This window comes from Oncorhynchus mykiss, chromosome 13, assembly GCF_013265735.2.
Source record: "Oncorhynchus mykiss isolate Arlee chromosome 13, USDA_OmykA_1.1, whole genome shotgun sequence".
NCBI lineage: Eukaryota > Metazoa > Chordata > Actinopteri > Salmoniformes > Salmonidae > Oncorhynchus > Oncorhynchus mykiss.
The window spans coordinates 67,646,927-67,672,785 of record NC_048577.1 but is presented as its reverse complement, the minus strand read 5'-3'; the positions used below and the strand labels follow the sequence as shown (position 1 = coordinate 67,672,785).

General features: G+C 42.4%; 2 protein-coding genes and 1 pseudogene across 2 annotated transcripts in view; 1 reads left to right on the top strand and 2 right to left on the bottom strand.

The window, feature by feature from the left end:
- The window catches only part of LOC118938461, a 942,996-nt pseudogene that overhangs the window by 68,555 nt on the left and 848,582 nt on the right, over positions 1-25,859 (bottom strand).
- Positions 4,945-12,579, bottom strand: LOC118938469. The gene is made up of 2 exons (XM_036942507.1): positions 11,905-12,579; positions 4,945-5,971 (listed from the first exon to the last, which is right to left on the bottom strand). Exon 2 carries the CDS (start codon positions 5,960-5,962, stop codon positions 5,033-5,035), a length of 930 nt encoding a protein of 309 aa, XP_036798402.1. The 5' UTR covers positions 5,963-5,971; positions 11,905-12,579; the 3' UTR covers positions 4,945-5,032.
- LOC110515071 (NACHT, LRR and PYD domains-containing protein 3-like) overlaps positions 24,001-25,859 on the top strand; it is a 390,541-nt gene continuing 388,682 nt past the window's right edge. The window contains exon 1 of the mRNA XM_036942521.1: positions 24,001-24,092. The gene's annotated coding sequence lies outside the window, so the exon portion shown is untranslated. The remainder of the gene's footprint in view (positions 24,093-25,859) is intronic.

Here is a 25,859-nt window from a genome sequence, read left to right as displayed (position 1 = left end):
TAATCCTGCTAGGATCTGATTTCTTGCTTTGAACATATCTGGCACCCCCGTGGAACCCCAATGTTATCAATGAATACTTTGTCATCAAGAGACCCGGATGGAGTAGCTCTTTTCTCCCATCTGGCTATACTTCATGTCTCGGTATTGAATGAGTGTGAAAGGCATTCCCAAATGTACAAGGGAGCATAATCCTGTCCAATCTGCCAGTAAAACCTCGCCCTGACATAATTTCCCAAGAGTACTGTACCGGGCCAAACGGTAATAATCTCCTCCGGTCACTGTAAAGGGAGGAAGTCTTGATTTAAGGGGAACCTGGGGATATAAATAGTGCAATCAATACAACTGTCATTATCTGGCATTCCTGCTTTCGTGAACAGCTTTACCATACCGGCCTAAACTCCTCTACCCAGAACCATACTAGGGTGTCGACCAAGATCTGGTCATATCCTCCTTCATTTTTGTTTAAAGGGTTAGGCGTATCTTTATGCAATACATCGCTCTCTCCTGATTACAATCAAAAACTTTCACCTTCACTATACTCTACCTTCTTCCATACTGGGTGAGTGAATTCATATAGCCCTCTCTCTCCAAATGAGCTATGACCTGTGTCCATGATCAATATGGGAACCTGCACCGATATATGCCATAATGGCTCAGAGTCCTAGACTGCCATGTAGTTAGAGACCCCATTTGGTCTACATAAAACTCCATTGAGAGATCCTTCCCAACCTCTACTCTAACTTCCTGTCTACCCAGATCTAGGGATCTCTTATGCTTGTTTTGGAACAAAATCCTCATTGTCTAAACCATGGGTCAAATTACCACTCTCCGCATACTCAAGTAGGACGTGCTGTATCAGGAATATGGCACCCATGATAAGACAGCTCAGACGAACAGCTCTCCCCGAGAACAGATCACTAGCAAGAGCCAGACACACCTTCACTTCTATGAACAAAAACAGGGGTGAAAAGACAGGAAGGATTTTCTTCATTCGAGAGATGGCCCCCGGAATTCTGTTAATTCCAGTTCTCCTCTCGAACACTGTTTATTGTTCGACAGTGTCAGTGTGTCTTACCCTCCCGCCGTGCGATATGAATCCGGGTAGCTCTTTCAGCTATCTGTCACCAGGAGTCCTTGGTATGGTCCCCCCAACAAGCCTCTGGGACTGGATTGAGTGACTTCACCTGTAGTTCACCTGTAATGCATAAAATCCTGGACATACAGGCTTGGTTAACAAACAGTTTCTTATATGTTTTATCTGATTATATCTTTAACTTCTATGACTATTTGTTAGCTAAACATTTATTTTTATTTTTTATTATTAGTTTATTATCCAATAGGCCACTAACTTACCCATCCCCCTTTTGATACCTGGCTCTGCCCAGGTAACAACCTTATATACCCTAAATAATGATTTAGATAGAATTTGTAAATTATTCTTATATTATGACATTATCATGTATGTCCAATTTCCCCTTGGGCATCCATTCATATCAATCATGTACCAATTCTCTGTCAAGTGTCTTATCTAGTTTAAGAAGTATGTGTGCTATTTATATATGTTCTTAAATATATATATTTACCGATTTAAACAGTAACCCCTTTCACTCCTATCTCTCAAATACCACTAAGCGTCTCACTGTTTGACTATCTAAAATCATTGATTTTTAGAAAAAACATGTCTATAAGTGGCAATCTCTAAAGTCCTTACATTTCCTTAATCAATCTATCTTAATCCTTACAAAAATCCTAAATCATCACAGATGTCATATATTCCTGTCAAATGTAATACTATTTAAATAAAAACCTCCTAATAGTCAAACAAAGCCAAAACAAATGCTAACCATATTCAAAATCCTTTCTACACTTACAAGCTCTTTCCTTCAGAGATCCTCAGTATTCTATCTGACAATAACATGAATTTAATATGTGTTGCATAGTGTGGAATACCTTATCTACAGTAATTTATCACCCCTAAGAACTGTAATTTATTTTTCTATGTAATTCCCTGCCCTATTGGCTTAATCTATCTTCTATCCAAACCTCAATGTATCTTATCTTCCCCTATTTATTCTCAATGATGAATGGGATTTTTTTTCTCTGTTATAATACCAAATCAATAATAGCCCATTCAAAAACTTCACAGCCAATGTTGTAAAACAGAATCCTGAACCACTTTCTCATTTGCAGTTCAAACAATAATTCTAACCCCAAACTAAAACACCATTATAATTAATTTACCTTAAAACTATTAACCCAAATGACCACATTCATTATACAAATGACTCTCCCCTGAGGCTGATCAGACCCCAAAAGATATCCATGATAAGGTCAATAGGTCATACCACCCTTTTATAGTCATGTTCCATACTACCTTAGACATATTAAAGAACCCTTTATCCTTAAAATCAATAAAATCACTTGTGGAATAAAAACTCATAAAGTTCCATATGTGAGCGTGCCTCTTTAAAATACCTTTGCACAATAACAAATAGTCCTAACAAATGTTTTATGTGTATATATTTGCAAACCTTAATGAATAAACAACTTAATAAACTTCCAGGTCTTTTTCAATTTGGTCGTTTACTCCCCCAATCTCACCCACTCTCCCCAAGATTATAATCCCAGGAAACATCTAAAAGTGAGACACAACACGCCTAACTAACATTCACTATGCTACTTCGATTCAGAAACCCAAAAGTGAACTATAAACTAAACCTAATGATAATTCCCCTTTACCTCAAATCATTAATCATAAGTTTTAACAACGTCAATGTATATGTTTACTTAAATGAACATGCTACCCTTAGATACAATTAACCTGATAACATTATTATCCAATGTATTACTTTTTCCCTCTGCCGCAAATGTTGTGCATTTCTCAGTGTAAGAAATCCGTAATTTAATCCCAGATATTTAATAAAAATGTAAACGCATTCTCCCATGGTTCCTTCAACTTACATATTTTAGATAACTTCCATCCGTCCCAGAATAAGGAATCCTACTTAAACACACCAGAATACAATGTTTAATTAAGTTAAATCGTTTAGTCCATAATGTTGCTTGATCAGTGGTTATGCTGTTAGCAGGACAAAATGAGTCTTCATGAAAAGTGGAATAATGTTAAAGCCTCGGCCCCTTTTCGCCTAAAGTGACATACCCAAATCTAACTGCCTGTAGCTCAGGCCCTGAAGCAACGATATGCATATTATTGGTAAGAAAACAATTTTAAGTTTGTGGAAATGTGAAAGGAATGTAGGAGAATATAACATATTAGATCAACTGTTTTTTTGTATTGTTTTTGTACCATCATCTTTGAAATGCAAGAGAAAGTTCATTATGTATTATTCCAGTCCAGGTGTAATTTTGATGTTGGCCACTAGATGGCAGAAGTGTATGTGCAAAGTTTCAGACTGATCTAATGAACCATAGCATTTCTGTTTCAAATTTTGTATCAAGACTGCCCAAATGTGCCTAATTGACAACAATTTTGGACCCCCTTGTGGCCCCCTTAAATGTGGAGTATGAAATAATTATTACGATATGACAACAATAACGTCTAACGTAACTGGCCCCTCTAACAGTACAACTGGCCCCAGCTTGGCCCCCCCAGCTGAAACGGTCTAGAACCACCAGTGAAGAATATGTGAATAAACATTTGAACATATCTATTTTTCTGTTCAGGAAAAAATGGTCATGTCTATAAAACAACAATCTAAAATAGTCAATGGGTGATGAACATGTTTTATTTGACTACATTAAACATTAACATACGACACAAAGGAGGTATTCATCATAACTGGACCAGTTTGCCCCATTCTGTGTATTATTCAGTAATATATACATAAAAGGTGGGAAACCAAAGTCAATCTAGCCCAGTCTTCTGCTATGCAAATCATTACAGAGTTTAAGACTAAAGTATATGGAATGGAATGGGCAATTCATTAACGCATATATTTGTACACTGCATGTTTTGCATTAGATATATTAGACATCAGCAAACAACAAGAAAGGGGAATACATGTTTATAATGTTTATAATGTAGCACAGTTTTGTCCAGGCAATTCTGTTATCTAGCATTATCAGGGTTGGGTGAATGAGCCCCTTTACATACATCTCATTCTCAACTGACTAGAGAGAGTGTTTTGCCTGAGAACTAAGTCAGCACTAGCACTGTCCCTAGAACTGTCTTTAGCAATGTCCCTAGAACTGCCCCTAGCACTGTCCCTAGAACTGTCCCTAGCACTGTCCCTAGCACTCTCCCTAGAACTGTCTTTAGCACTGTCCCTAGAACTGCCCCTAGCACTGTCCCTAGAACTGTCCCTAGCACTGTCCCTAGCACTGTCCCTAGAACTGCCTTTAGCACTGTCCCTAGAACTGTCTTTAGCACTGTCCCTAGAACTGTCTTTAGCACTGTCCCTAGAACTGCCCCTAAGCACTGTCCCTAGAACTGCCCCTAGCACTGTCCCTAGAACTGCCCCTAGCACTGCCCCTAGCACTGTCCCTAGAACTGTCCCTAGAACTGTCCCTAGAACTGCCCCTAGCACTGTCCCTAGAACTGTCCCTAGAACTGTCCCTAGCACTGTCCCCATATAGCACTGTCACTAGCACTGCCCCTATATAGAACTGCCCCTAGCACTGTCCCTAGAACTGTCCCTAGCACTTTCCCCATATAGCACTGTCACTAGCACTGCCCCTATATAGAACTGTCCCTAGCACTGTCCCCATATAGCACTGTCCCTATATAGCACTTTCCCCATATAGCACTGTCACTAGCACTGTCCCTATATAGCACTGTCCCCATATAGCACTGTCCCTATATAGCACTGTCCCCATATAGCACTGTCCCTATATAGCACTGTCCCTATATAGTACTGCCCCCATATAGCACTGTCACTAGCACTGTAACTATATAGCACTGTCCCTATAAAGCACTGTCCCCATATAGCACTGTCACTAGCACTGTCCCTATATAGCACTGTCCCCATATAGCACTGTCCCTATATAGCACTGTCCCCATATAGCACTGTCCCTATATAGAGTTCTTTATGGCATTGACTACTTCTTCTGCCTCCTCTAGTGTTATAAACTCATCCTGGAGAAAAGGTCTGATACCCTCACATGCATGGAGTCTCTCCTTTAATACTCCCTCTTCAACTTGGAGGGTGCGGTCAGCTGGCAGATGGAATGCCAGGGTCACATGGTCCCACATGAAATACTCAAAACCAAGTCCAAGTTCTTCTGTTTCAACTGTTCCACTCTCTCTGTTGATGATCAGCTTCTTTGTATGGGTTTCACATATTGCTTCTGCACGCCAGACAATTTGACCATCTTTATAAATGCATATTGCCTCATCATTCTCATCAGCAAGAAGTGGGTACTCATCAAACTCTGTCACATCTGGACCGTGGACAACCACAACGTACATGATCTCCTGCTTGTAAACCACGGTTTCATAGACTCTCAGGACAGGCTTCTCTCCCTCACAGATCTGCTCTGTGTACATCTGCATGAGATCCTCCAAGGGGAAGGTAAACTTAAAGTTCCCGTACCGAGATCCCTTTTGGAAGACAGGGGAGGTGGTGAATTCCTTCAGGAATGGATTGTGTCTTTGTTCTTCACCCGTTGTTGGGTCAAAGGAAAGCTGTTCCTTTTCAAGGAAGCGATTCTCTGCTGCCTCAATTTCCCCTTCTGTAATGTGAAGAGCCCACCATGTGAAACCCCCTGTTTGCCCTGCTGTAAATCCACTCAGATCCATGATTCCTGTCAGGCCTGTTGGAGTGGTTACATGACAGACTGTGTCCACGTGAAATTCCGCTCTGTCAGCTTTGGGGTACAGTGGAATGTCTTTTGAAATAAGACGTCTACAACTTAGTGGGGTCTCCATTTTCAAGGTTTCTATACTCTGATGCTCCCCGCGGAAAAAGGTCTCCGTTATTCCTCTTTGGTTTTGTCGCTGCATTTTCTTTCCCTGAAAATATGAAAGTTGACAGTCAGATGAGTCGTGTGTCTCTTTATTTAACTAACTTGCACAACATCATTATGAGGCGTTGACAAATGTTCTTATATAAAGGTTTAGATGCAACAATATGAAAATCCTTAAGATCCACATGATAGTTGTAAACATTTTGAAGCTGTGTCGCTTATTTACAAAGACAAAAGACAACACAAACTTACAATGGAATAATAGCAGATGTAATTGTGGGTTACAATCGGGTGAGACAGTATAAGTTCACAAGGTTTATTTTTATTTGATATTATTCTAGAATCAATGGATATACAGGATATCTAACAAAACATGAACATGAAATTATAACAAAATAAGATTCATTTCAAAAAGAGATACCATTGTAATGAGTTGTATCATTTGAGTATTTGTGTTTCAGACAAAGATACAATATCTATTGCACACAACTCCTGGAAGTAATCATCTCTACTACTAAATATATTTAGAATCAAAGACATCTGTATAATGTGTTCCTCTTATACTGGAAATAAATAATACTCAATTAGTTTTCAGTCAAACCATCAGCTAAACAAATGTACTGAAATGTATCCTTCTAAAACACAAACTGAACTAGCATTTCTATAACATCGTTTTTGATACCTTCTTTGTGTGCAGTAGGGTACTTAACGTGAGAGTGTTTCAGTAAGTAAGACCTAGCAAATACTAACTGTATCTCTTGTCTTCACTTAACCAATAAGGCACGAGGGGGTGTGGTGTATGGCTAATATACTTAACCAATAAGGCACGAGGGGGTGTGGTGTATGGCTAATATACTTAACCAATAAGGCACGAGGGGGTGTGGTGTATGGCTAATATACCACGGCTAAGGGCTGTTCTAAGACATTGTGGAGTGCCTGGATACAGCCCTTAGCCGTGGTATATTGGTCATATACCACAGAGGGGGTAAACAGAGGTGGCAAACTGGTTACCAACGTAATTAGAACAGTAAAAATAAATGTTTTGTCATACCCGTGGTATACGGTCTGATATACCACAGCTGTCAACCAATCAGCATTCTGGGCAGGAACCACCCAGTTTACAATTAAATGTATAATACGTTTGCTTGGTTCAGTATTTATGCCCCAGACTGTTATACCCCATACCATAGGTTATATAGACTACAGTATTTATACCCCATACTGTTATGCCCCATACCATAGGTTATATAGACTACAGTATTTATGCCCCAGACTGTTATACCCCATACCATACCATAGGTTATATAGACTACAGTATTTATGCCCCATACCATACCATAGGTTATATAAACTACAGTATTTATGCCCCAGACTGTTATACCCCATACCATAGGTTATATAGACTACAGTATTTATACCCCATACTGTTATACCCCATACCATAGGTTATATAGACTACAGTATTTATACCCCAGACTGTTATACCCCATACCATAGGTTATATAGACTACAGTATTTATACCCCATACCATAGGTTATATAGACTACAGTATTTATACCCCATACCATAGGTTATATAGACTACAGTATTTATGCCCCAGACTGTTATACCCCATACCATACCATAGGTTATATAAACTACAGTATTTATACCCCAGACTGTTATACCCCATACCATAGGTTATATAGACTACAGTATTTATGACCCATACTGTACTGTAGGTTATATAGACTACAGTATTTATACCCCAGACTGTTATACCCCATACCATAGGTTATATAGACTACAGTATTTATGCCCCAGACTGTACTGTAGGTTATATAGACTACAGTATTTATACCCCAGACTGTACTGTAGGTTATATAGACTACAGTATTTATACCCCAAACTGTACTGTAGGTTATATAGACTATAGTATTTATACCCCAGACTGTTATACCCATACCATACCATAGGTTATATAGACTACAGTATTTATACCCCAGACTGTACTGTAGGTTATATAGACTACAGTATTTATGCCCCAGACTGTACTGTAGGTTATATAGACTACAGTTTTTATGCCCCAGACTGTACTGTAGGTTATATAGACTACAGTATTTATACCCCAGAATGTACTGTAGGTTATATAGACTACAGTATTTATGCCCCAGACTGTACTGTAGTTTATATAGACTACAGTATTTATGTCCCATACTGTACTGTAGGTTATATAGACTACAGTATTTATGCCCCAGACTGTACTGTAGGTTATATAGACTACAGTATTTATGCCCCATACTGTACTGTAGGTTATATAGACTACAGTATTTATGCCCCAGACTGTACTGTAGGTTATATAGACTACAGTATTTATGTCCCATACTGTACTGTAGGTTATATAGACTACAGTATTTATGCCCCAGACTGTACTGTAGGTTATATAGACTACAGTATTTATGCCCCAGACTGTACTGTAGGTTATATAGACTACAGTATTTATGCCCCAGACTGTACTGTAGGTTATATAGACTACAGTATTTATGCCCCAGACTGTACTGTAGGTTATATAGACTACAGTATTTATGCCCCAGACTGTACTGTAAGTTATATAGACTACAGTATTTATACCCCAGACTGTACTGTAGGTTATATAGACTACAGTATTTATACCCCAGACTGTACTGTAAGTTATATAGACTACAGTATTTATGCCCCAGACTGTTATACCCATACCATACCATAGGTTATATAGACTACAGTATTTATGCCCCATACTGTACTGTAGGTTATTTAGACTACAGTATTTATACCCCAGACTGTACCATAGGTTATATAGACTACAGTATTTATACCCCAGACTGTACTGTAGGTTATATAGACTACAGTATTTATACCCCAGACTGTACTGTAAGTTATATAGACTACAGTATTTATGCCCTGTCACTAAAACAGTCACACCCCGTCATCGTTGCACTCTGCATACTGTACTGTAGGTTATATAGACTACAGTATTTGACCAAAAGTGCTTGTCGAACATCTCATTCCAAAATCATGGCCATTAATATGGAGTTGGTCCACTCTTCTGGGAAGGTTTATCACTAGATGTTGGAACATTGCTGTAGGGACTTGCTTCCATTCAGCCACAAGAGCATTAGGGAGGTTGGGCACTGATGTTGGGCGATTAGGCCTGGCTCGCAGTCGGCGTTCCAATTCATCCCAAAGGTGTTTGATACATTTGAGGTCAGGACTCTGTGCCGGCCAGTCAAGTTCTTCCCTTCAGTTGGGTAGCGTTCTCCTGGCATCCACCAAACCCAGATTCGTCTGTCGGACTGCCAGATGGTTAAGCGTGATTCATCACCCCAGAGAACGTGTTTCCACTACTCCAGAGTCCAATGGCAGCGAGCTTTACACCACTCCAGCAGACGCTTGGCATTGCACATGGTGATCTTAGGCTTGTGTGCGGCTGCTTGGCCATGGAAACCCATTTCATGAAACTCCCGACGAACAGTTATTGTGCTGACGTTGCTTACAGAGACAGTTTGGAACTCGTGTTGCAACCGAGGAAAGACGATTTTAAAGTGCATCAGCACTCTGCGGTCCCGTTCTGTGACCTTGTGTGGCCTACCACTTCGCGGGAGAGCCGTTGTTGCTTCTAGACGTTTCCACTTCACAATAACAGCACTTAGGGTTGACCAGGGCAGAAACTTGATGAACTGACTTGATGAAAAGGATCCTACTTTATGGTTTATAGGGTGCCTACATTGAAGAATCTCAAGTATAAAATATATTTTGATTTGTTTAACAAATTTGGTTACTACACGACTCCATATGTGTTATTTCATAGTTTAATGTAGAAAATAGTAAAAATGAAGAAAAACCCTTGAATGAGTCAGTGTGTCCAAATGTTGTTCTGTTAATGTATTTAAAGTGTAATATTGGGATGCAAACTAAATGAATACATTTAGACACTACATGTATATCTGACATAGTACAGGTGTCATATTTATTAAAGCCCATAACCATGTGTGTGAGGTGTATACTTTTGTTTCAAAGTAGATTTGTTTAAACACAGTGGTGGGTCAAAATGACCTGAGGACAGCAGGAGAGTTGATCAGAGTGTTGGGTCAAAATGACCTGAGGACAGTGGGAGGGTTGACCACAGTGGTGGGTCAAAATGACCGGAGGACAGCAGGAGAGTTGATCAGAGTGTTGGGTCAAAATGACCTGAGGACAGTGGGAGGGTTGACCACAGTGGTGGGTCAAAATGACCTGAGGACAGCGGGAGAGTTGATCACAGTGGTGGGTCAAAATGACCTGAGGATAGTGGGAGGGTTGATCACAGTGGTGGGTCAAAATGACCTGAGGATAGTGGGAGGGTTGATCACAGTGGTGGGTCAAAATGACCTGAAGACAGCGGGAGGGTTGACCACAGTGGTGGGTCAAAATGACCTGAGGACAGCAGGAGAGTTGATCACAGTGGTGGGTCAAAATGACCTGAGGACAGTGGGAGGGTTGACCACAGTGGTGGGTCAAAATGACCTGAGGACAGCGGGAGAGTTGATCACAGTGGTGGGTCAAAATGACCTGAGGACAGCGGGAGAGTTGATCACAGTGGTGGGTCAAAATGACCTGAGGACAGCAGGAGGGTTGATCACAGTGGGGGGTCAAAATGACCTGAGGACAGCGGGAGAGTTGATCACAGTGGTGGGTCAAAATGACCCGAGGACAGCGGGAGGGTTGATCACAGTGGTGGGTCAAAATGACCTGAGGACAGCTGGAGGGTTGATCACAGTGGTGGGTCAAAATGACCTGAGGACAGCAGGAGAGTTGATCACAGTGTTGGGTCAAAATGACCTGAGGACAGTGGGAGGGTTGACCACAGTGGTGGGTCAAAATGACCTGAGGACAGCGGGAGGGTTGATCACAGTGGTGGGTCAAAATGACCTGAGGACAGCAGGAGGGTTGATCACAGTTTTGGGTCAAAATGACCTGAGGACAGCGTGAGAGTTGATCACAGTGGTGGGTCAAAATGACCTGAGGACAGTGGGAGGGTTTTAAAGACTATCAAGAAACACTCTGTGGGACCCTGATTTAGCCAAATACAATAAAAAGTTAAATGAGATCAAATTCAACCGTTTCTCTTTTAAAGTGATGAAGACATGGATATCTCATGGTTTGGTGGGGTATGCAGTGGGTCAACTTGGAGCACCTATATTATCTCCTGAATGTTTGAATATGCCAGCTTAATAGAATATTGTTATATTTAAACCCACTTTGACTGACTGGACCTGAATGTTTCTACCACCAACCTCACACCTGTTTTGAAAACATTATTTTTACTGTTCTTCTTCATGTAAGATCGTTGCATTGTACATAGTTTTGTTGTTGTGAATACTGTCATTATTATTGGTAGTAAATTGTGTACTCTATGTTGAGTGTCGTGTTAATCATGTAACAGTTACATTGTAACTTATTAATGGACAATACTTCAGCTGTTTTTAATGATCTGTTACATTAAAGGGGCAATCTGGGATTCAAAAAATAACAAAGGCGCCACCCTGCCATTCTTTGGGGGTAAACAGCCGAGGGATGGGGTGAGTTATATTCTTCAAGAATCAATGGCTACAATATATATCATTCATTTAAAAGTCCACAAATGCATCATGTACCAATAACAGATTTCTGCTATAAATGGCTGGATACATTATGGCATGAAAATCCCTCAAAGAAGAAACCATGTCATTAATCACTAAGTCAAAATACATTTTAGATAACGATGTCAGAAGTAACATATTTATTTGATTTTAGTTACATATAACCTTCATCAAAGATGATGCCTATATCTATATTTAATACATTAAACTCATTGGTCATTTGTCATCCAATCAAACCATTGCCATTTGAATGCATTAGGCAGCTATGCTGTCGTAAATACAGTATCTTATGTATTCTAAATAACCGCCCATTTGGAAAAGGAAAATGCAATAAATATTTACTCTGAGCTGCGCTTCGATCGGTTGGTCGTAGGTGGAAGGCCGGGTTGTCCTTTGAAGAATGTCTGGTGGTAGAACGTATACTTGGTAGAACCGTCGTCGTGTGGTAGAACGGGTCCTTTGTCCGTCCTTTCCCAGCCCACGTTTACAGCTGTGGTTGCTAACGCAACAGCTAGGAGGTATCACTTCTTTAGTGAATAAGAGTTCAAAGTTCACACCAAGTTGCCATTCTTTAAGCTCATGCTATATTCTGGCTGGTATAGTCGAAATTCATCCTTTCGGTGTGTTGATCGTCATCTTTACGTTGAAATTCAATGCTAATTTCAGTAGGTTCTTGTCGTTCAACCAGAGCTCACGCTGAGGTTGGCTTAGTTCTGTTGTTGATCTTGTCCTTTTCAAGTGGAGACCACCGTCCTCTTCTCCTTGGAACAGGAGGTTACATTTTCATATCAGGGCTTATATAGTAGGAGAGAGAAGGGCGTGTTTCATAGTTTATAACCAATGTCTGTTCACTTGGGCGGGGCCTCTGAGTGAGCAGAGTTTCTCCATGACAAACCGTTCTCTCATTTAAGAAGCTGAAATTACATTTCATCTATTCACAAATAGTTTCATATTTTAACATCACATTCCAAGTTGAATAATATCATAGAGGGGATTGTTTTCACTGCTCCACATGCCTGGACATGTCTGGACGTCTAGTTCACATTTGTACTACAGGGGTCAGTCTAGGACAGGTCATCACATTCCAAGTTGAATAATATCATGGAGGGGATTGTTTTCCCTGCTCCACATGTCTGGACATGTATGGACATGTATGGACATGTAGCCGTGGCAATAGTAGTATATTTTGTTTCCTACAGCTTACATGGGTACATGGATGATGCAACAGTTCACTTTTGTACTGGATCAGTCTAGGACAGGTCATTGAATTTTCAAGTTGAAAAACATCATGGAGGGGATTGTTTTCACTGCTCCACATGTCTGGACATGTACGGACATGTATCGACGTGTAACCGTGGCAATAGTAGTAAATTGTGTACTCTATGTTGAGTGTCGTGTTAATCATGTACAATACTTACTTACTTGTAATCACAGTATACACTACCATATCAGTACACACTACCATATCAGTATACACTACGGTTACGGTTAGGCACAGGGGGTGCGACTGTGAAAGGTGCTCAGAGAGCTACATCTCGGCATCATCCTGAGGAGCTACTAGCAACAACAGTTAGAAACATGAGGCACTTTCCCTGTGGTTATTGACCGTGTGCTGTTTGGGGTTTGCTTCCAATTCCCTAGTACTTAAAATTGCTGTATCAAAAGAACTATGTTACTAATTACACACATATATGGAAATAGCTACGGGGTTGGACGATGGCCTATGTAAACAGAAGACAATTCGATTCACTCCGTGTCTCTTACCGAAATGAACATGGCAACTGGCCCCTATTGGACAGATCGTGTCTTCCACTGTTAGAATGGCTGGGTGAGAAGTGGTGGGGTTCCGTCTCCGAAGAGCAGCTAATATCATCCCTGAATAGACCCGAAGTCACTGTAGGAGCTATTGCCATCGCGGCCTACTTTGGTGACATGCCCGGAGGTGTGTGTTCAGGTGTGGTGAAGAGCCCTGACAATAGCCTCATCCCATTTGCTATATACAGTATGTCACCCGAGGCTATTACAAATGCACGGACTTCGTAGACTGGGACAGAGGTGAACCTGTTGCGATGATAGAGGATGTGATTGAAGCAGTCCCAGAAGGTTACTAGACCGAGAGAAATACTGATAAGGTAACCTATGATAAGTGCGGGTTTGTGCCTGTAAAAGATGCAGTAGTCAACAGCGTGATTGACACAGCTATACACTTCAACACCATGGGACGTTTGCTGGACTATATGAGGTTGAAAAGGTGACCTTTGTACCAAGACCCCTTCCTACGCTGCAAGAGCTCTGCAGGAGCAGGATGGTGAAAGATGTAGCAGGACCAATCAGGAGACAATGGGAGATGGAAACTCCACCCCATCTCAACCACTTCATGCAGTCCGGTCCATATGCAAAGAGATAGAAGACATGAACATTGAACTCCTGCACATCTAAATGAATATATCAGGCAGTATATGTCTCATTATACTATACCATTATGTATCCTTGGTTTAACATGACAGCAATAAAGTGAATCACCAGTCATTTCAGAGCCTTGTTCTTTTCTATTAGATTATGGCTGGGCTTTCCACCCAGAGATTATGGCTGGGCTTTCCACCCAGAGATTATGGCTGGGCTTTCCACCCAGAGATTATGGCTGGGCTTTCCACCCAGAGATTATGGCTGGGCTTTCCACCCAGAGATTATCGCTGGGCTTTCCACCCAGAGATTATGGCTGGGCTTTCCACCCAGAGATTATGGCTGGGCTTTCCACCCAGAGATTATGGCTGGGCTTTCCACCCAGAGATTATGGCTGGGTTTTCCACCCAGAGATTATGGCTGGGTTTTCCACCCAGAGATTATGGCTGGGCTTTCCACCCAGAGATTATGGCTGGGCTTTCCACCCAGAGATTATGGCTGGGCTTTCCACCCAGAGATTATGGCTGGGTTTTCCACCCAGAGATTATGGCTGGGCTTTCCACCCAGAGATTATGGCTGGGCTTTCCACCCAGAGATTATGGCTGGGCTTTCCACCCAGAGATTATGGCTGGGCTTTCCACCCAGAGATTATGGCTGGGCTTTCCACCCAGAGATTATGGCTGGGCTTTCCACCCAGAGATTATGGCTGGGCTTTCCACCCAGAGATTATGGCTGGGCTTTCCACCCAGAGATTATGGCTGGGCTTTCCACCCAGAGATTATGGCTGGGCTTTCCACCCAGAGATTATGGCTGGGCTTTCCACCCAGAGATTATGGCTGGGCTTTCCACCCAGAGATTATGGCTGGGCTTTCCACCCAGAGATTATGGCCGGGCTTTCCACCCAGAGATTATGGCCGGGCTTTCCACCCAGAGATTATGGCCGGGCTTTCCACCCAGAGATTATGGCCGGGCTTTCCACCCAGAGATTATGGCCGGGCTTTCCACCCAGAGATTATGGCCGGGCTTTCCACCCAGAGATTATGGCCGGGCTTTCCACCCAGAGATTATGGCCGGGCTTTCCACCCAGAGATTATGGCCGGGCTTTCCACCCAGAGATTATGGCCGGGCTTTCCACCCAGAGATTATGGCCGGGCTTTCCACCCAGAGATTATGGCCGGGCTTTCCACCCAGAGATTATGGCCGGGCTTTCCACCCAGAGATTATGGCCGGGCTTTCCACCCAGAGATTATGGCCGGGCTTTCCACCCAGAGATTATGGCCGGGCTTTCCACCCAGAGATTATGGCCGGGCTTTCCACCCAGAGATTATGGCCGGGCTTTCCACCCAGAGATTATGGCTGGGCTTTCCACCCAGAGATTATGGCTGGGCTTTCCACCCAGAGATTATGGCTGGGTTTTCCACCCAGAGATTATGGCTGGGCTTTCCACCCAGAGATTATGGCTGGGCTTTCCACCCAGAGATTATGGCTGGGCTTTCCACCCAGTACCGCTTCATCCAAGTGAGTCTGGGTTATCCAACAAGAGTCCATTCAGTGGTTTCTAGCCTTTACAGTTCCACCCAGAGATTATGGCTGGGCTTTCCACCCAGAGATTATGGCTGGGCTTTCCACCCAGTACCGCTTCATCCAAGTGAGTCTGGGTTATCCAACAAGAGTCCATTCAGTGGTTTCTAGCCTTTACAGTTGCATCCAAGTGTGTCTCTATATCCAGCCATTAACAATACATCCCACACAGGTTGTTTAGCAACCCGTTTACCACTTATCACACTGTGGCTGTTGTATCCACACAGGCTTTACTGTCTCCACCCCTGTCAGGTTTATCTACCCTTCGCCCAGTCTTCTCTGGTTGTTTATTCAGCCCTGGGCACTCAGCCAAGCCTGTCTGTTATACAACTCAGGGTGTTTACCCAACCGAGTATTACAGGGAAGCAGGTAAATAGCAAGGTCAACACTGTCTCAGCACTGTCTCAGCACTGTCTCAGCACTGTCTCAACACTGTCTCAACACTGTCTCAACACTGTCACAACACTGTCTCAACACTGTCTCAGCGCTGTCTCAACGCTGTCCCAACGCTGTCCCAACGCTGTCTCAACACTGTCTCAACACTGTCTCAACACTGTCACAACACTGTCTCAACACTGTCTCAACACTGTCACAACACTGTCTCAACACTGTCTCAGCACTGTCTCAACGCTGTCCCAACTCTGTCTCAACACTGTCTCAACACTGTCTCAACACTGTCTCAACACTGTCTCAGCACTGTCTCAACGCTGTCCCAACGCTGTCTCAACACTGTCTCAACACTGTCTCAACACTGTCTCAACACTGTCTCAACGCTGTCCCAACGCTGTCTCAACACTGTCTCAACACTGTCTCAACACTGTCTCAGCACTGTCTCAACACTGTCTCAGCACTGTCTCAACACTGTCTCAGCACTGTCTCAACACTGTCTCAACACTGTCTCAGCACTGTCTCAACACTGTCTCAGCACTGTCTCAACACTGTCTCAACACTGTCTCAACACTGTCTCAACACTGTCTCAGCACTGTCTCAACACTGTCTCAGCACTGTCTCAGCACTGTCTCAACACTGTCTCAGCACTGTCTCAACACTGTCTCAACACTGTCTCAGCACTGTCTCAACACTGTCTCAACACTGTCTCAACACTGTCTCAGCACTGTCTCAGCACTGTCTCAACACTGTCTCAACACTGTCTCAACACTGTCTCAACACTGTCTCAACACTGTCTCAGCACTGGGGAAGAAGTATCAAGTCTATTGGAAATGGCTTGGAGGGAAGTAACGTATGGCAACTGGCCCATATTTTATATCAGTGGGACAATGGAACATAGTGTTTAACATGATCCTATTGTCTATTGGCTTCAAGAAGATATTCACTTTATCCATTACAACAATCTGAGCCCCCTTATCTGCTGGTTTAATCACTATACTCTGATTGATGTTGAATGTTTCTAGATTTTTTTTTTAATGCTTCTGAATTGTGAAAAGGAAGCCACCTCCCTACGTATCAGAGTCTGTATAGTTTCTGACACGGACTCCAACTGAGGTTCCCAATGTGAGGGGTTTGGAAATAGTATATGAGGAAAATATGCTTCATATTCAAAATGATCTGATAACTTCAATCTTCTATGATGGACGTGTAGATCCCCTCTGGAGCTCCTCCCAGTCCTCCTGTTTAGGAGTTGGTATGATAGATCCCCTCTGGAGCACCTCCCAGTCCTCCTGTTTAGGAGTTGGTATGATAGATCCCCTCTGGAGCTCCTCCCAGTCCTCCTGTTTAGGAGTTGGTATGATAGATCCCCTCTGGAGCTCCTCCCAGTCCTCTTGTTTAGGAGTTGGCTCCTCCCAGTCCTCCTGTTTAGGAGTTGGTATGATAGATCCCCTCTGGAGCTCCTCCCAGTCCTCCTGTTTAGGAGTTGGTATGATAGATCCCCTCTGGAGCTCCTCCCAGTCCTCCTGTTTAGGAGTTGGTATGATAGATCCCCTCTGGAGCTCCTCCCAGTCCTCCTGTTTAGGAGTTAGTTCCTCCCAGTCCTCCTGTTTAGGAGTTGGCTCCTCCCAGTCCTCCTGTTTAGGAGTTGGCTCCTCCCAGTCCTCCTGTTTAGGAGTTGGTATGATAGATCCCCTCTGGAGGTCCTCCCAGTCCACCTGTTTAGGAGTTGGCTCCTCCCAGTCCTCCTGTTTAGGAGTTGGCTCCTCCCAGTCCTCCTGTTTAGGAGTTGGCTCCTCCCAGTCCTCCTGTTTAGGAGTTGGTATGATAGATCCCCTCTGGAGCTCCTCCCAGTCCACCTGTTTAGGAGTTGGTTCCTCCCAGTCCCCCTGTTTAGGAGTTGGCTCCTCCCAGTCCTCCTGTTTAGGAGTTGGCTCCTCCCAGTCCTCCTGTTTAGGAGTTGGCTCCTCCCAGTCCTCCTGTTTAGGAGTTGGTATGATAGATCCCCTCTGGAGCTCCTCCCAGTCCTCCTGGTTAGGAGTTGGTTCCTCCCAGTCCACCTGTTTAGGAGTTGGTTCCTCCCAGTCCTCCTGTTTAGGAGTTGGTTCCCTGCAGTCCACCTGTTTAGGAGTTTGTTCCTCCCAGTCCACCTGTTTAGGAGTTGGTATGATAGATCCCCTCTGGAGCTCCCCACAGTCCACCTGTTTAGGAGTTGGTTCCTCCCAGTCCACCTGTTTAGGAGTTGGTTCCTCCCAGTCCCCCTGTTTAGGAGTTGGTTCCTCCCAGTCCACCTGTTTAGGAGTTGGTTCCTCCCAGTCCCCCTGTTTAGGAGTTGGTTCCTCCCAGTCCACGTGTGTCACAACTTCTCCTTGTTCGGGCGGCGCTCCGCCGGCCTACCAGCCATCACTGATCCTTGTTCGGGCGGCGCTCCGCCGGCCTACCAGCCATCACTGATCCTTGTTCGGGCGGCGCTCCGCCGGCCTACCAGCCATCACTGATCCTTGTTCGGGCGGCGCTCCGCCGGCCTACCAGTAATCACTGATCCTTGTTCGGGCGGCGCTCCGCCGGCCTACCAGCCATCACTGATCCTTGTTTCCTTTTCCGTGTGTTTTGTCTTTGGTTCTTTCACACCTGGTTTCATTTGCTTTCATTTCAGTGTGTATAAGTACCCCTGTTGCCTGCTTAGGTTTGTGTGGGATTGTTCATTTCATTTTGCTCGTTGAGGTTGTGCCTCAGTTATTTTCTTGTATATACCGATTGTGTGTAAATTTAAAGGAGCGTTGTTTTTTCCTCCTTTTCGTAAGTAACTGTGTTCTCTTTTGTCGTGGGTGTTTATTTTGGTATTGTACCTGACCCTATTGTTGTGGACTTGCCTATTAAAAGACGCTACATGGACATCTCTGCTCTCCTGTGCTTGACTCCTTCACCTCTAAATCAATATCACAACAACCTGTTTAGGAGTTGGTATGGAAGTCAGTCCTCCTGTTTAGGAGTTGGTATGGAAGTCAGTCCTCCTGTTTAGGAGTTGGTATGGAAGTCAGTCCTCCTGTTTAGGAGTTGGTATGAAAGTCAGTCCTCCTGTTTAGGAGTTGGTATGAAAGTCAGTCCTCCTGTTTAGGAGTTGGTATGGAAGTCAGTCCTCCTGTTTAGGAGTTGGTATGGAAGTCAGTCCTCCTGTTTAGGAGTTGGTATGGAAGTCAGTCATCCTGTTTAGGAGTTGGTATGGAAGTCAGTCCTCCTGTTTAGGAGTTGGTATGGAAGTCAGTCCTCCTGTTTAGGAGTTGGTATGGAAGTCAGTCCTCCTGTTTAGGAGTTGGTATGGAAGTCAGTCCTCCTGTTTAGGAGTTGGTATGGAAGTCAGTCCTCCTGTTTAGGAGTTGGTATGGAAGTCAGTCCTCCTGTTTAGGAGTTGGTATGAAAGTCAGTCCTCCTGTTTAGGAGTTGGTATGAAAGTCAGTCCTCTTTCTAGAACCTCTCGGCTTGGTTGAGACCAGTGGGACATTGCTGGTCAAGACCTCAAATCGGTTGTCTACTAGTCTGTATATATAAAGTTCTGAGTGGGGTCCATCTACTGGGAGGTGGTTAACTAGTCTGTATATATAAAGTTCTGTGTGGATCCATCTACTGGGAGGTGGTTAACTAGTCTGTATATATAAAGTTCTGTGTGGGTCCATCTACTGGGAGGTGGTTAACTAGTCTGTATATATAAAGTTCTGTGTGGATCCATCTACTGGGAGGTGGTTAACTAGTCTGTATATATAAAGTTCTGTGTGGGTCCATCTACTGGGAGGTGGTTAACTAGTCTGTATATATAAAGTTCTGTGTGGGTCCATCTACTGGGAGGTGGTTAACTAGTCTGTATATATAAAGTTCTGTGTGGGTCCATCTACTGGGAGGTGGTTAACTAGTCTGTATATATAAAGTTCTGTGTGGGTCCATCTACTGGGAGGTGGTTAACTAGTCTGTATATATAAAGTTCTGTGTGGGTCCATCTACTGGGAGGTGGTTAACTAGTCTGTATATTAAAGTATATCACTTATAAATCATGAGCCTCATCTTGAGGAGTCACCTGTGACAGTGTTCATAAAGAGTAGAAGAGCTGATCTAGGATCAGTTTAGCCTTTTAGATCATAATGAATCAGATTACATGGAGAGGAGGGACCTGATCCTAGATCATAATGAATCAGATTACATGGAGAGGGGGGACCTGATACTAGATCATAATGAATCAGATTACATGGAGAGGGGGGACCTGATCCTAGATCATAATGAATCAGATTAGATGGACAGGGGGAGCTGATCCTAGATCATAATGAATCAGATTAGATGGAGAGGGGGAGCTGATCCTAGATCATAATGAATCAGATTACATGGAGAGGGGGACCTGATCCTAGATCATAATGAATCAAATTACATGGAGAGGGGGGACCTGATCCTAGATCATAATGAATCAGATTACAAGGAGAGGGGGACCTGATCCTAGATCATAATGAATCAAATTACATGGAGAGGGGGGACCTGATCCTAGATCATAATGAATCAGATTACATGGAGAGGGGTGGACCTGATCCTAGATCAGCACTTCTCCTCTGGGACACTGCCTGTATGAAACAGAACACATAGTTGTAAAGTCTAGTTACAGCAGGTGTTTACTGCCATCTAGTGGAAGATACCAATATAACACTTTATTATCAGGGTGGGGAGGCGGCTGAGCTGAAACAGAACACATAGTTGTAAAGTCTAGTTACAGCAGGTGTTTACTGCCATCTAGTGGAAGATACCAATATAACACTTTATTATCAGGGTGGGGAGGCGGCTGAGCTGAAACAGAACACATAGTTGAAAAGTCTAGTTACAACAGGTGTTTACTGCCATCTAGTGGAAGATACCAATATAACACTTTGTTATCAGGGTGGGGAGGTGGCTGAGCTGAAACAGAACACATAGTTGTAATGTCTAGTTACAGCAGGTGTTTACTGCCATCTAGTGGAAGATACCAATATAACACTTTATTATCAGGGTGGGGAGGCGCTGATCCTTGTTCGGGCGGCGCTCCGCCGGCCTACCAGCCATCACTGATCCTTGTTCGGGCGGCGCTCCGCCGGCCTACCAGCCATCACTGATCCTTGTTTCCTTTTCCGTGTGTTTTGTCTTTGGTTCTTTCACACCTGGTTTCATTTGCTTTCATTTCAGTGTGTATAAGTACCCCTGTTGCCTGCTTAGGTTTGTGTGGGATTGTTCATTTCATTTTGCTCGTTGAGGTTGTGCCTCAGTTATTTTCTTGTATATACCGATTGTGTGTAAATTTAAAGGAGCGTTGTTTTTTCCTCCTTTTCGTAAGTAACTGTGTTCTCTTTTGTCGTGGGTGTTTATTTTGGTATTGTACCTGACCCTATTGTTGTGGACTTGCCTATTAAAAGACGCTACATGGACATCTCTGCTCTCCTGTGCTTGACTCCTTCACCTCTAAATCAATATCACAACAACCTGTTTAGGAGTTGGTATGGAAGTCAGTCCTCCTGTTTAGGAGTTGGTATGGAAGTCAGTCCTCCTGTTTAGGAGTTGGTATGGAAGTCAGTCCTCCTGTTTAGGAGTTGGTATGAAAGTCAGTCCTCCTGTTTAGGAGTTGGTATGAAAGTCAGTCCTCCTGTTTAGGAGTTGGTATGGAAGTCAGTCCTCCTGTTTAGGAGTTGGTATGGAAGTCAGTCCTCCTGTTTAGGAGTTGGTATGGAAGTCAGTCATCCTGTTTAGGAGTTGGTATGGAAGTCAGTCCTCCTGTTTAGGAGTTGGTATGGAAGTCAGTCCTCCTGTTTAGGAGTTGGTATGGAAGTCAGTCCTCCTGTTTAGGAGTTGGTATGGAAGTCAGTCCTCCTGTTTAGGAGTTGGTATGGAAGTCAGTCCTCCTGTTTAGGAGTTGGTATGGAAGTCAGTCCTCCTGTTTAGGAGTTGGTATGAAAGTCAGTCCTCCTGTTTAGGAGTTGGTATGAAAGTCAGTCCTCTTTCTAGAACCTCTCGGCTTGGTTGAGACCAGTGGGACATTGCTGGTCAAGACCTCAAATCGGTTGTCTACTAGTATGTATATATAAAGTTCTGAGTGGGGTCCATCTACTGGGAGGTGGTTAACTAGTCTGTATATATAAAGTTCTGTGTGGGATCCATCTACTGGGAGGTGGTTAACTAGTCTGTATATATAAAGTTCTGTGTGGGTCCATCTACTGGGAGGTGGTTAACTAGTCTGTATATATAAAGTTCTGTGTGGGTCCATCTACTGGGAGGTGGTTAACTAGTCTGTATATATAAAGTTCTGTGTGGGTCCATCTACTGGGAGGTGGTTAACTAGTCTGTATATATAGAGTTCTGTGTGGGGTCCATCTACTAGGAGGTGGTTAACTAGTCTGTATATATAAAGTTCTGTGTGGGTCCATCTACTAGGAGGTGGTTAACTAGTCTGTATATTCTACTGATTCATAGGGATACCAGTCCATCTACTGGGAGGTGGTTAACTAGTCTGTATATATAAAGTTCTGTGTGGGTCCATCTACTGGGAGGTGGTTAACTAGTCTGTATATATAAAGTTCTGTGTGGGTCCATCTACTGGGAGGTGGTTAACTAGTCTGTATATTAAAGTATATCACTTATAAATCATGAGCCTCATCTTGAGGAGTCACCTGTGACAGTGTTCATAAAGAGTAGAAGAGCTGATCTAGGATCAGTTTAGCCTTTTAGATCATAATGAATCAGATTACATGGAGAGGAGGGACCTGATCCTAGATCATAATGAATCAGATTACATGGAGAGGGGGGACCTGATCCTAGATCATAATTAATCAGATTACATGGAGAGGGGGGACCTGATCCTAGATCATAATGAATCAGATTAGATGGACAGGGGGAGCTGATCCTAGATCATAATGAATCAGATTAGATGGAGAGGGGGAGCTGATCCTAGATCATAATGAATCAGATTACATGGAGAGGGGGACCTGATCCTAGATCATAATGAATCAAATTACATGGAGAGGGGGGACCTGATCCTAGATCATAATGAATCAGATTACAAGGAGAGGGGGACCTGATCCTAGATCATAATGAATCAAATTACATGGAGAGGGGGGACCTGATCCTAGATCATAATGAATCAGATTACATGGAGAGGGGTGGACCTGATCCTAGATCAGCACTTCTCCTCTGGGACACTGCCTGTATGAAACAGAACACATAGTTGTAAAGTCTAGTTACAGCAGGTGTTTACTGCCATCTAGTGGAAGATACCAATATAACACTTTATTATCAGGGTGGGGAGGCGGCTGAGCTGAAACAGAACACATAGTTGTAAAGTCTAGTTACAGCAGGTGTTTACTGCCATCTAGTGGAAGATACCAATATAACACTTTATTATCAGGGTGGGGAGGCGGCTGAGCTGAAACAGAACACATAGTTGAAAAGTCTAGTTACAACATGTGTTTACTGCCATCTAGTGGAAGATACCAATATAACACTTTGTTATCAGGGTGGGGAGGTGGCTGAGCTGAAACAGAACACATAGTTGTAATGTCTAGTTACAGCAGGTGTTTACTGCCATCTAGTGGAAGATACCAATATAACACTTTATTATCAGGGTGGGGAGGCGGCTGAGCTGAAACAGAACACATAGTTGTAAAGTCTAGTTACAACAGGTGTTTACTGCCATCTAGTGGAAGATACCAATATAACACTTTATTATCAGGGTGGGGAGGCGGCTGAGCTGAAACAGAACACATAGTTGTAATGTCTAGTTACAGCAGGTGTTTACTGCCATCTAGTGGAAGATACCAATATAACACTTTATTATCAGGGTGGGGAGGCGGCTGAGCTGAAACAGAACACATAGTTGTAAAGTCTAGTTACAGCAGGTGTTTACTGCCATCTAGTGGAAGATACCAATATAACACTTTATTATCAGGGTGGGGAGGCGGCTGAGCTGAAACAGAACACATAGTTGTAAAGTCTAGTTACAAAAGGTGTTTACTGCCATCTAGTGGAAGATACCAATAAAACACTTTATTATCAGGGTGGGGAGACGGCTGAGCTGAAACAGAAAGTAAAGTTGTTCTTTTGTTCAGGATCCATTTTGAGACGACAGAGCAGAAAACACTACATGGAGATTATTGAAAAATAAAGTAAGTATTTGTGAACAATAATCTATTCTAATGGACAGAGTAAGATAATTAATACCTGGAATGATATATTACTAGTTAGTAGAACTGCTACTTGAGCTGAGTTGCTGACAGACAGCAGTTTTCAAAGTGTAAACTAATCAGTAGTCCTACATGTTATCAGTAACACGTCTGGTAAAGATGGTGGAGGAGCTTTTCAATGATATGGTTTAATGTTTATCTCAGGGTTTCTCCATCCTTTTGTTGTTACCAGCACTTACACACCTGATTCAACTAATCATCAACTATTATGTGAACCGACCTGATCTGATCTGAACATGTTTAGGCTGGTCATCTATGATATATAGGTATTGACCTTGATCTACATATCAAAAACAAACTACTATTATACTTTATAACCTAGCCTACTTTACATAATATAACATCTACATATCACTAACAACCCACTATTATACATTATAACCTAGTCTACTTTACATAATATAACATATCACTAACAACCCACTACTATACATTATAACCTAGTCAACTTTACATAATATAACATATCACTAACAACCCACTACTATACATTATAACCTAGTCTACTTTACATAATATAACATATCACTAACAACCCACTACTATACATTATAACCTAGTCTACTTTACATAATATAACATCTACATATCACTAACAACCCACTACTATACATTATAACCTAGTCTACTTTACATAATATAACATGTACATATCACTAACAACCCACTACTATACATTATAACCTAGTCTACTTTACATAATATAACATATCACTAACAACCCACTACTATACATTATAACCTAGTCTACTTTCCATAATATAACATCTACATATCACTAACAACCCACTATTATACATTATAACCTAGTCTACTTTACATAATATAACATCTACATATCACTAACAACCCACTACTATACATTATAACCTAGTCTACTTTACATAATATAACATCTACATATCACTAACAAACCACTACTATACATTATAACCTAGTCTACTTTACATAATATAACATGTACATATCACTAACAACCCACTACTATACATTATAACCTAGTCTACTTTACATAATATAACATCTACATATCACTAACAACCCACTACTATACATTATAACCTAGTCTACTTTACATAATATAACAACTACATATCACTAACAACCCACTACTATACATTATAACCTAGCCTACTTTACATAATATAACATATCACTAACAACCCACTACTATACATTATAACCTAGTCTACTTTACATAATATAACATATCACTAACAACCCACTACTATACATTATAATCTAGTCTACTTTACATAATATAACATATCACTAACAACCCACTACTATACATTATAACCTAGTCTACTTTACATAATATAACATCTATATATCACTAACAACCCACTACTATACATTATAACCTAGTCTACTTTACATAATATAACATAACTTACTTGATGAAAACTCTCACTACATTATTCTGTCTACATTTTCTTTAAACCTTTATTTAACGAGGTAAGTCAGTTAAGAACAAATTCTTATTTTCATTGACGGCCTAGGAACAGTGGGTTAACTGCCTGTTAAGGGGCAGAACGACAGATTTGTACCTTGTCAGCTCGGGGATTTGAACTTGCAACCTTCCGGTTACTAGTCCAATGCTCTAATCACTAGGCTACCCTGCTACTACTCCTACTCTACATTCAAATAAGTGTGAGACATGGCCTTGTGTTGCTGTACTGTCTATAA

Excerpts from the sequence above, each read along its gene's own strand:
- LOC118938469 (XM_036942507.1), bottom strand. The coding sequence starts at position 5,962 with ATGCAGCGACAAAACCAAAGAGGAATAACGGAGACCTTTTTCCGCGGG.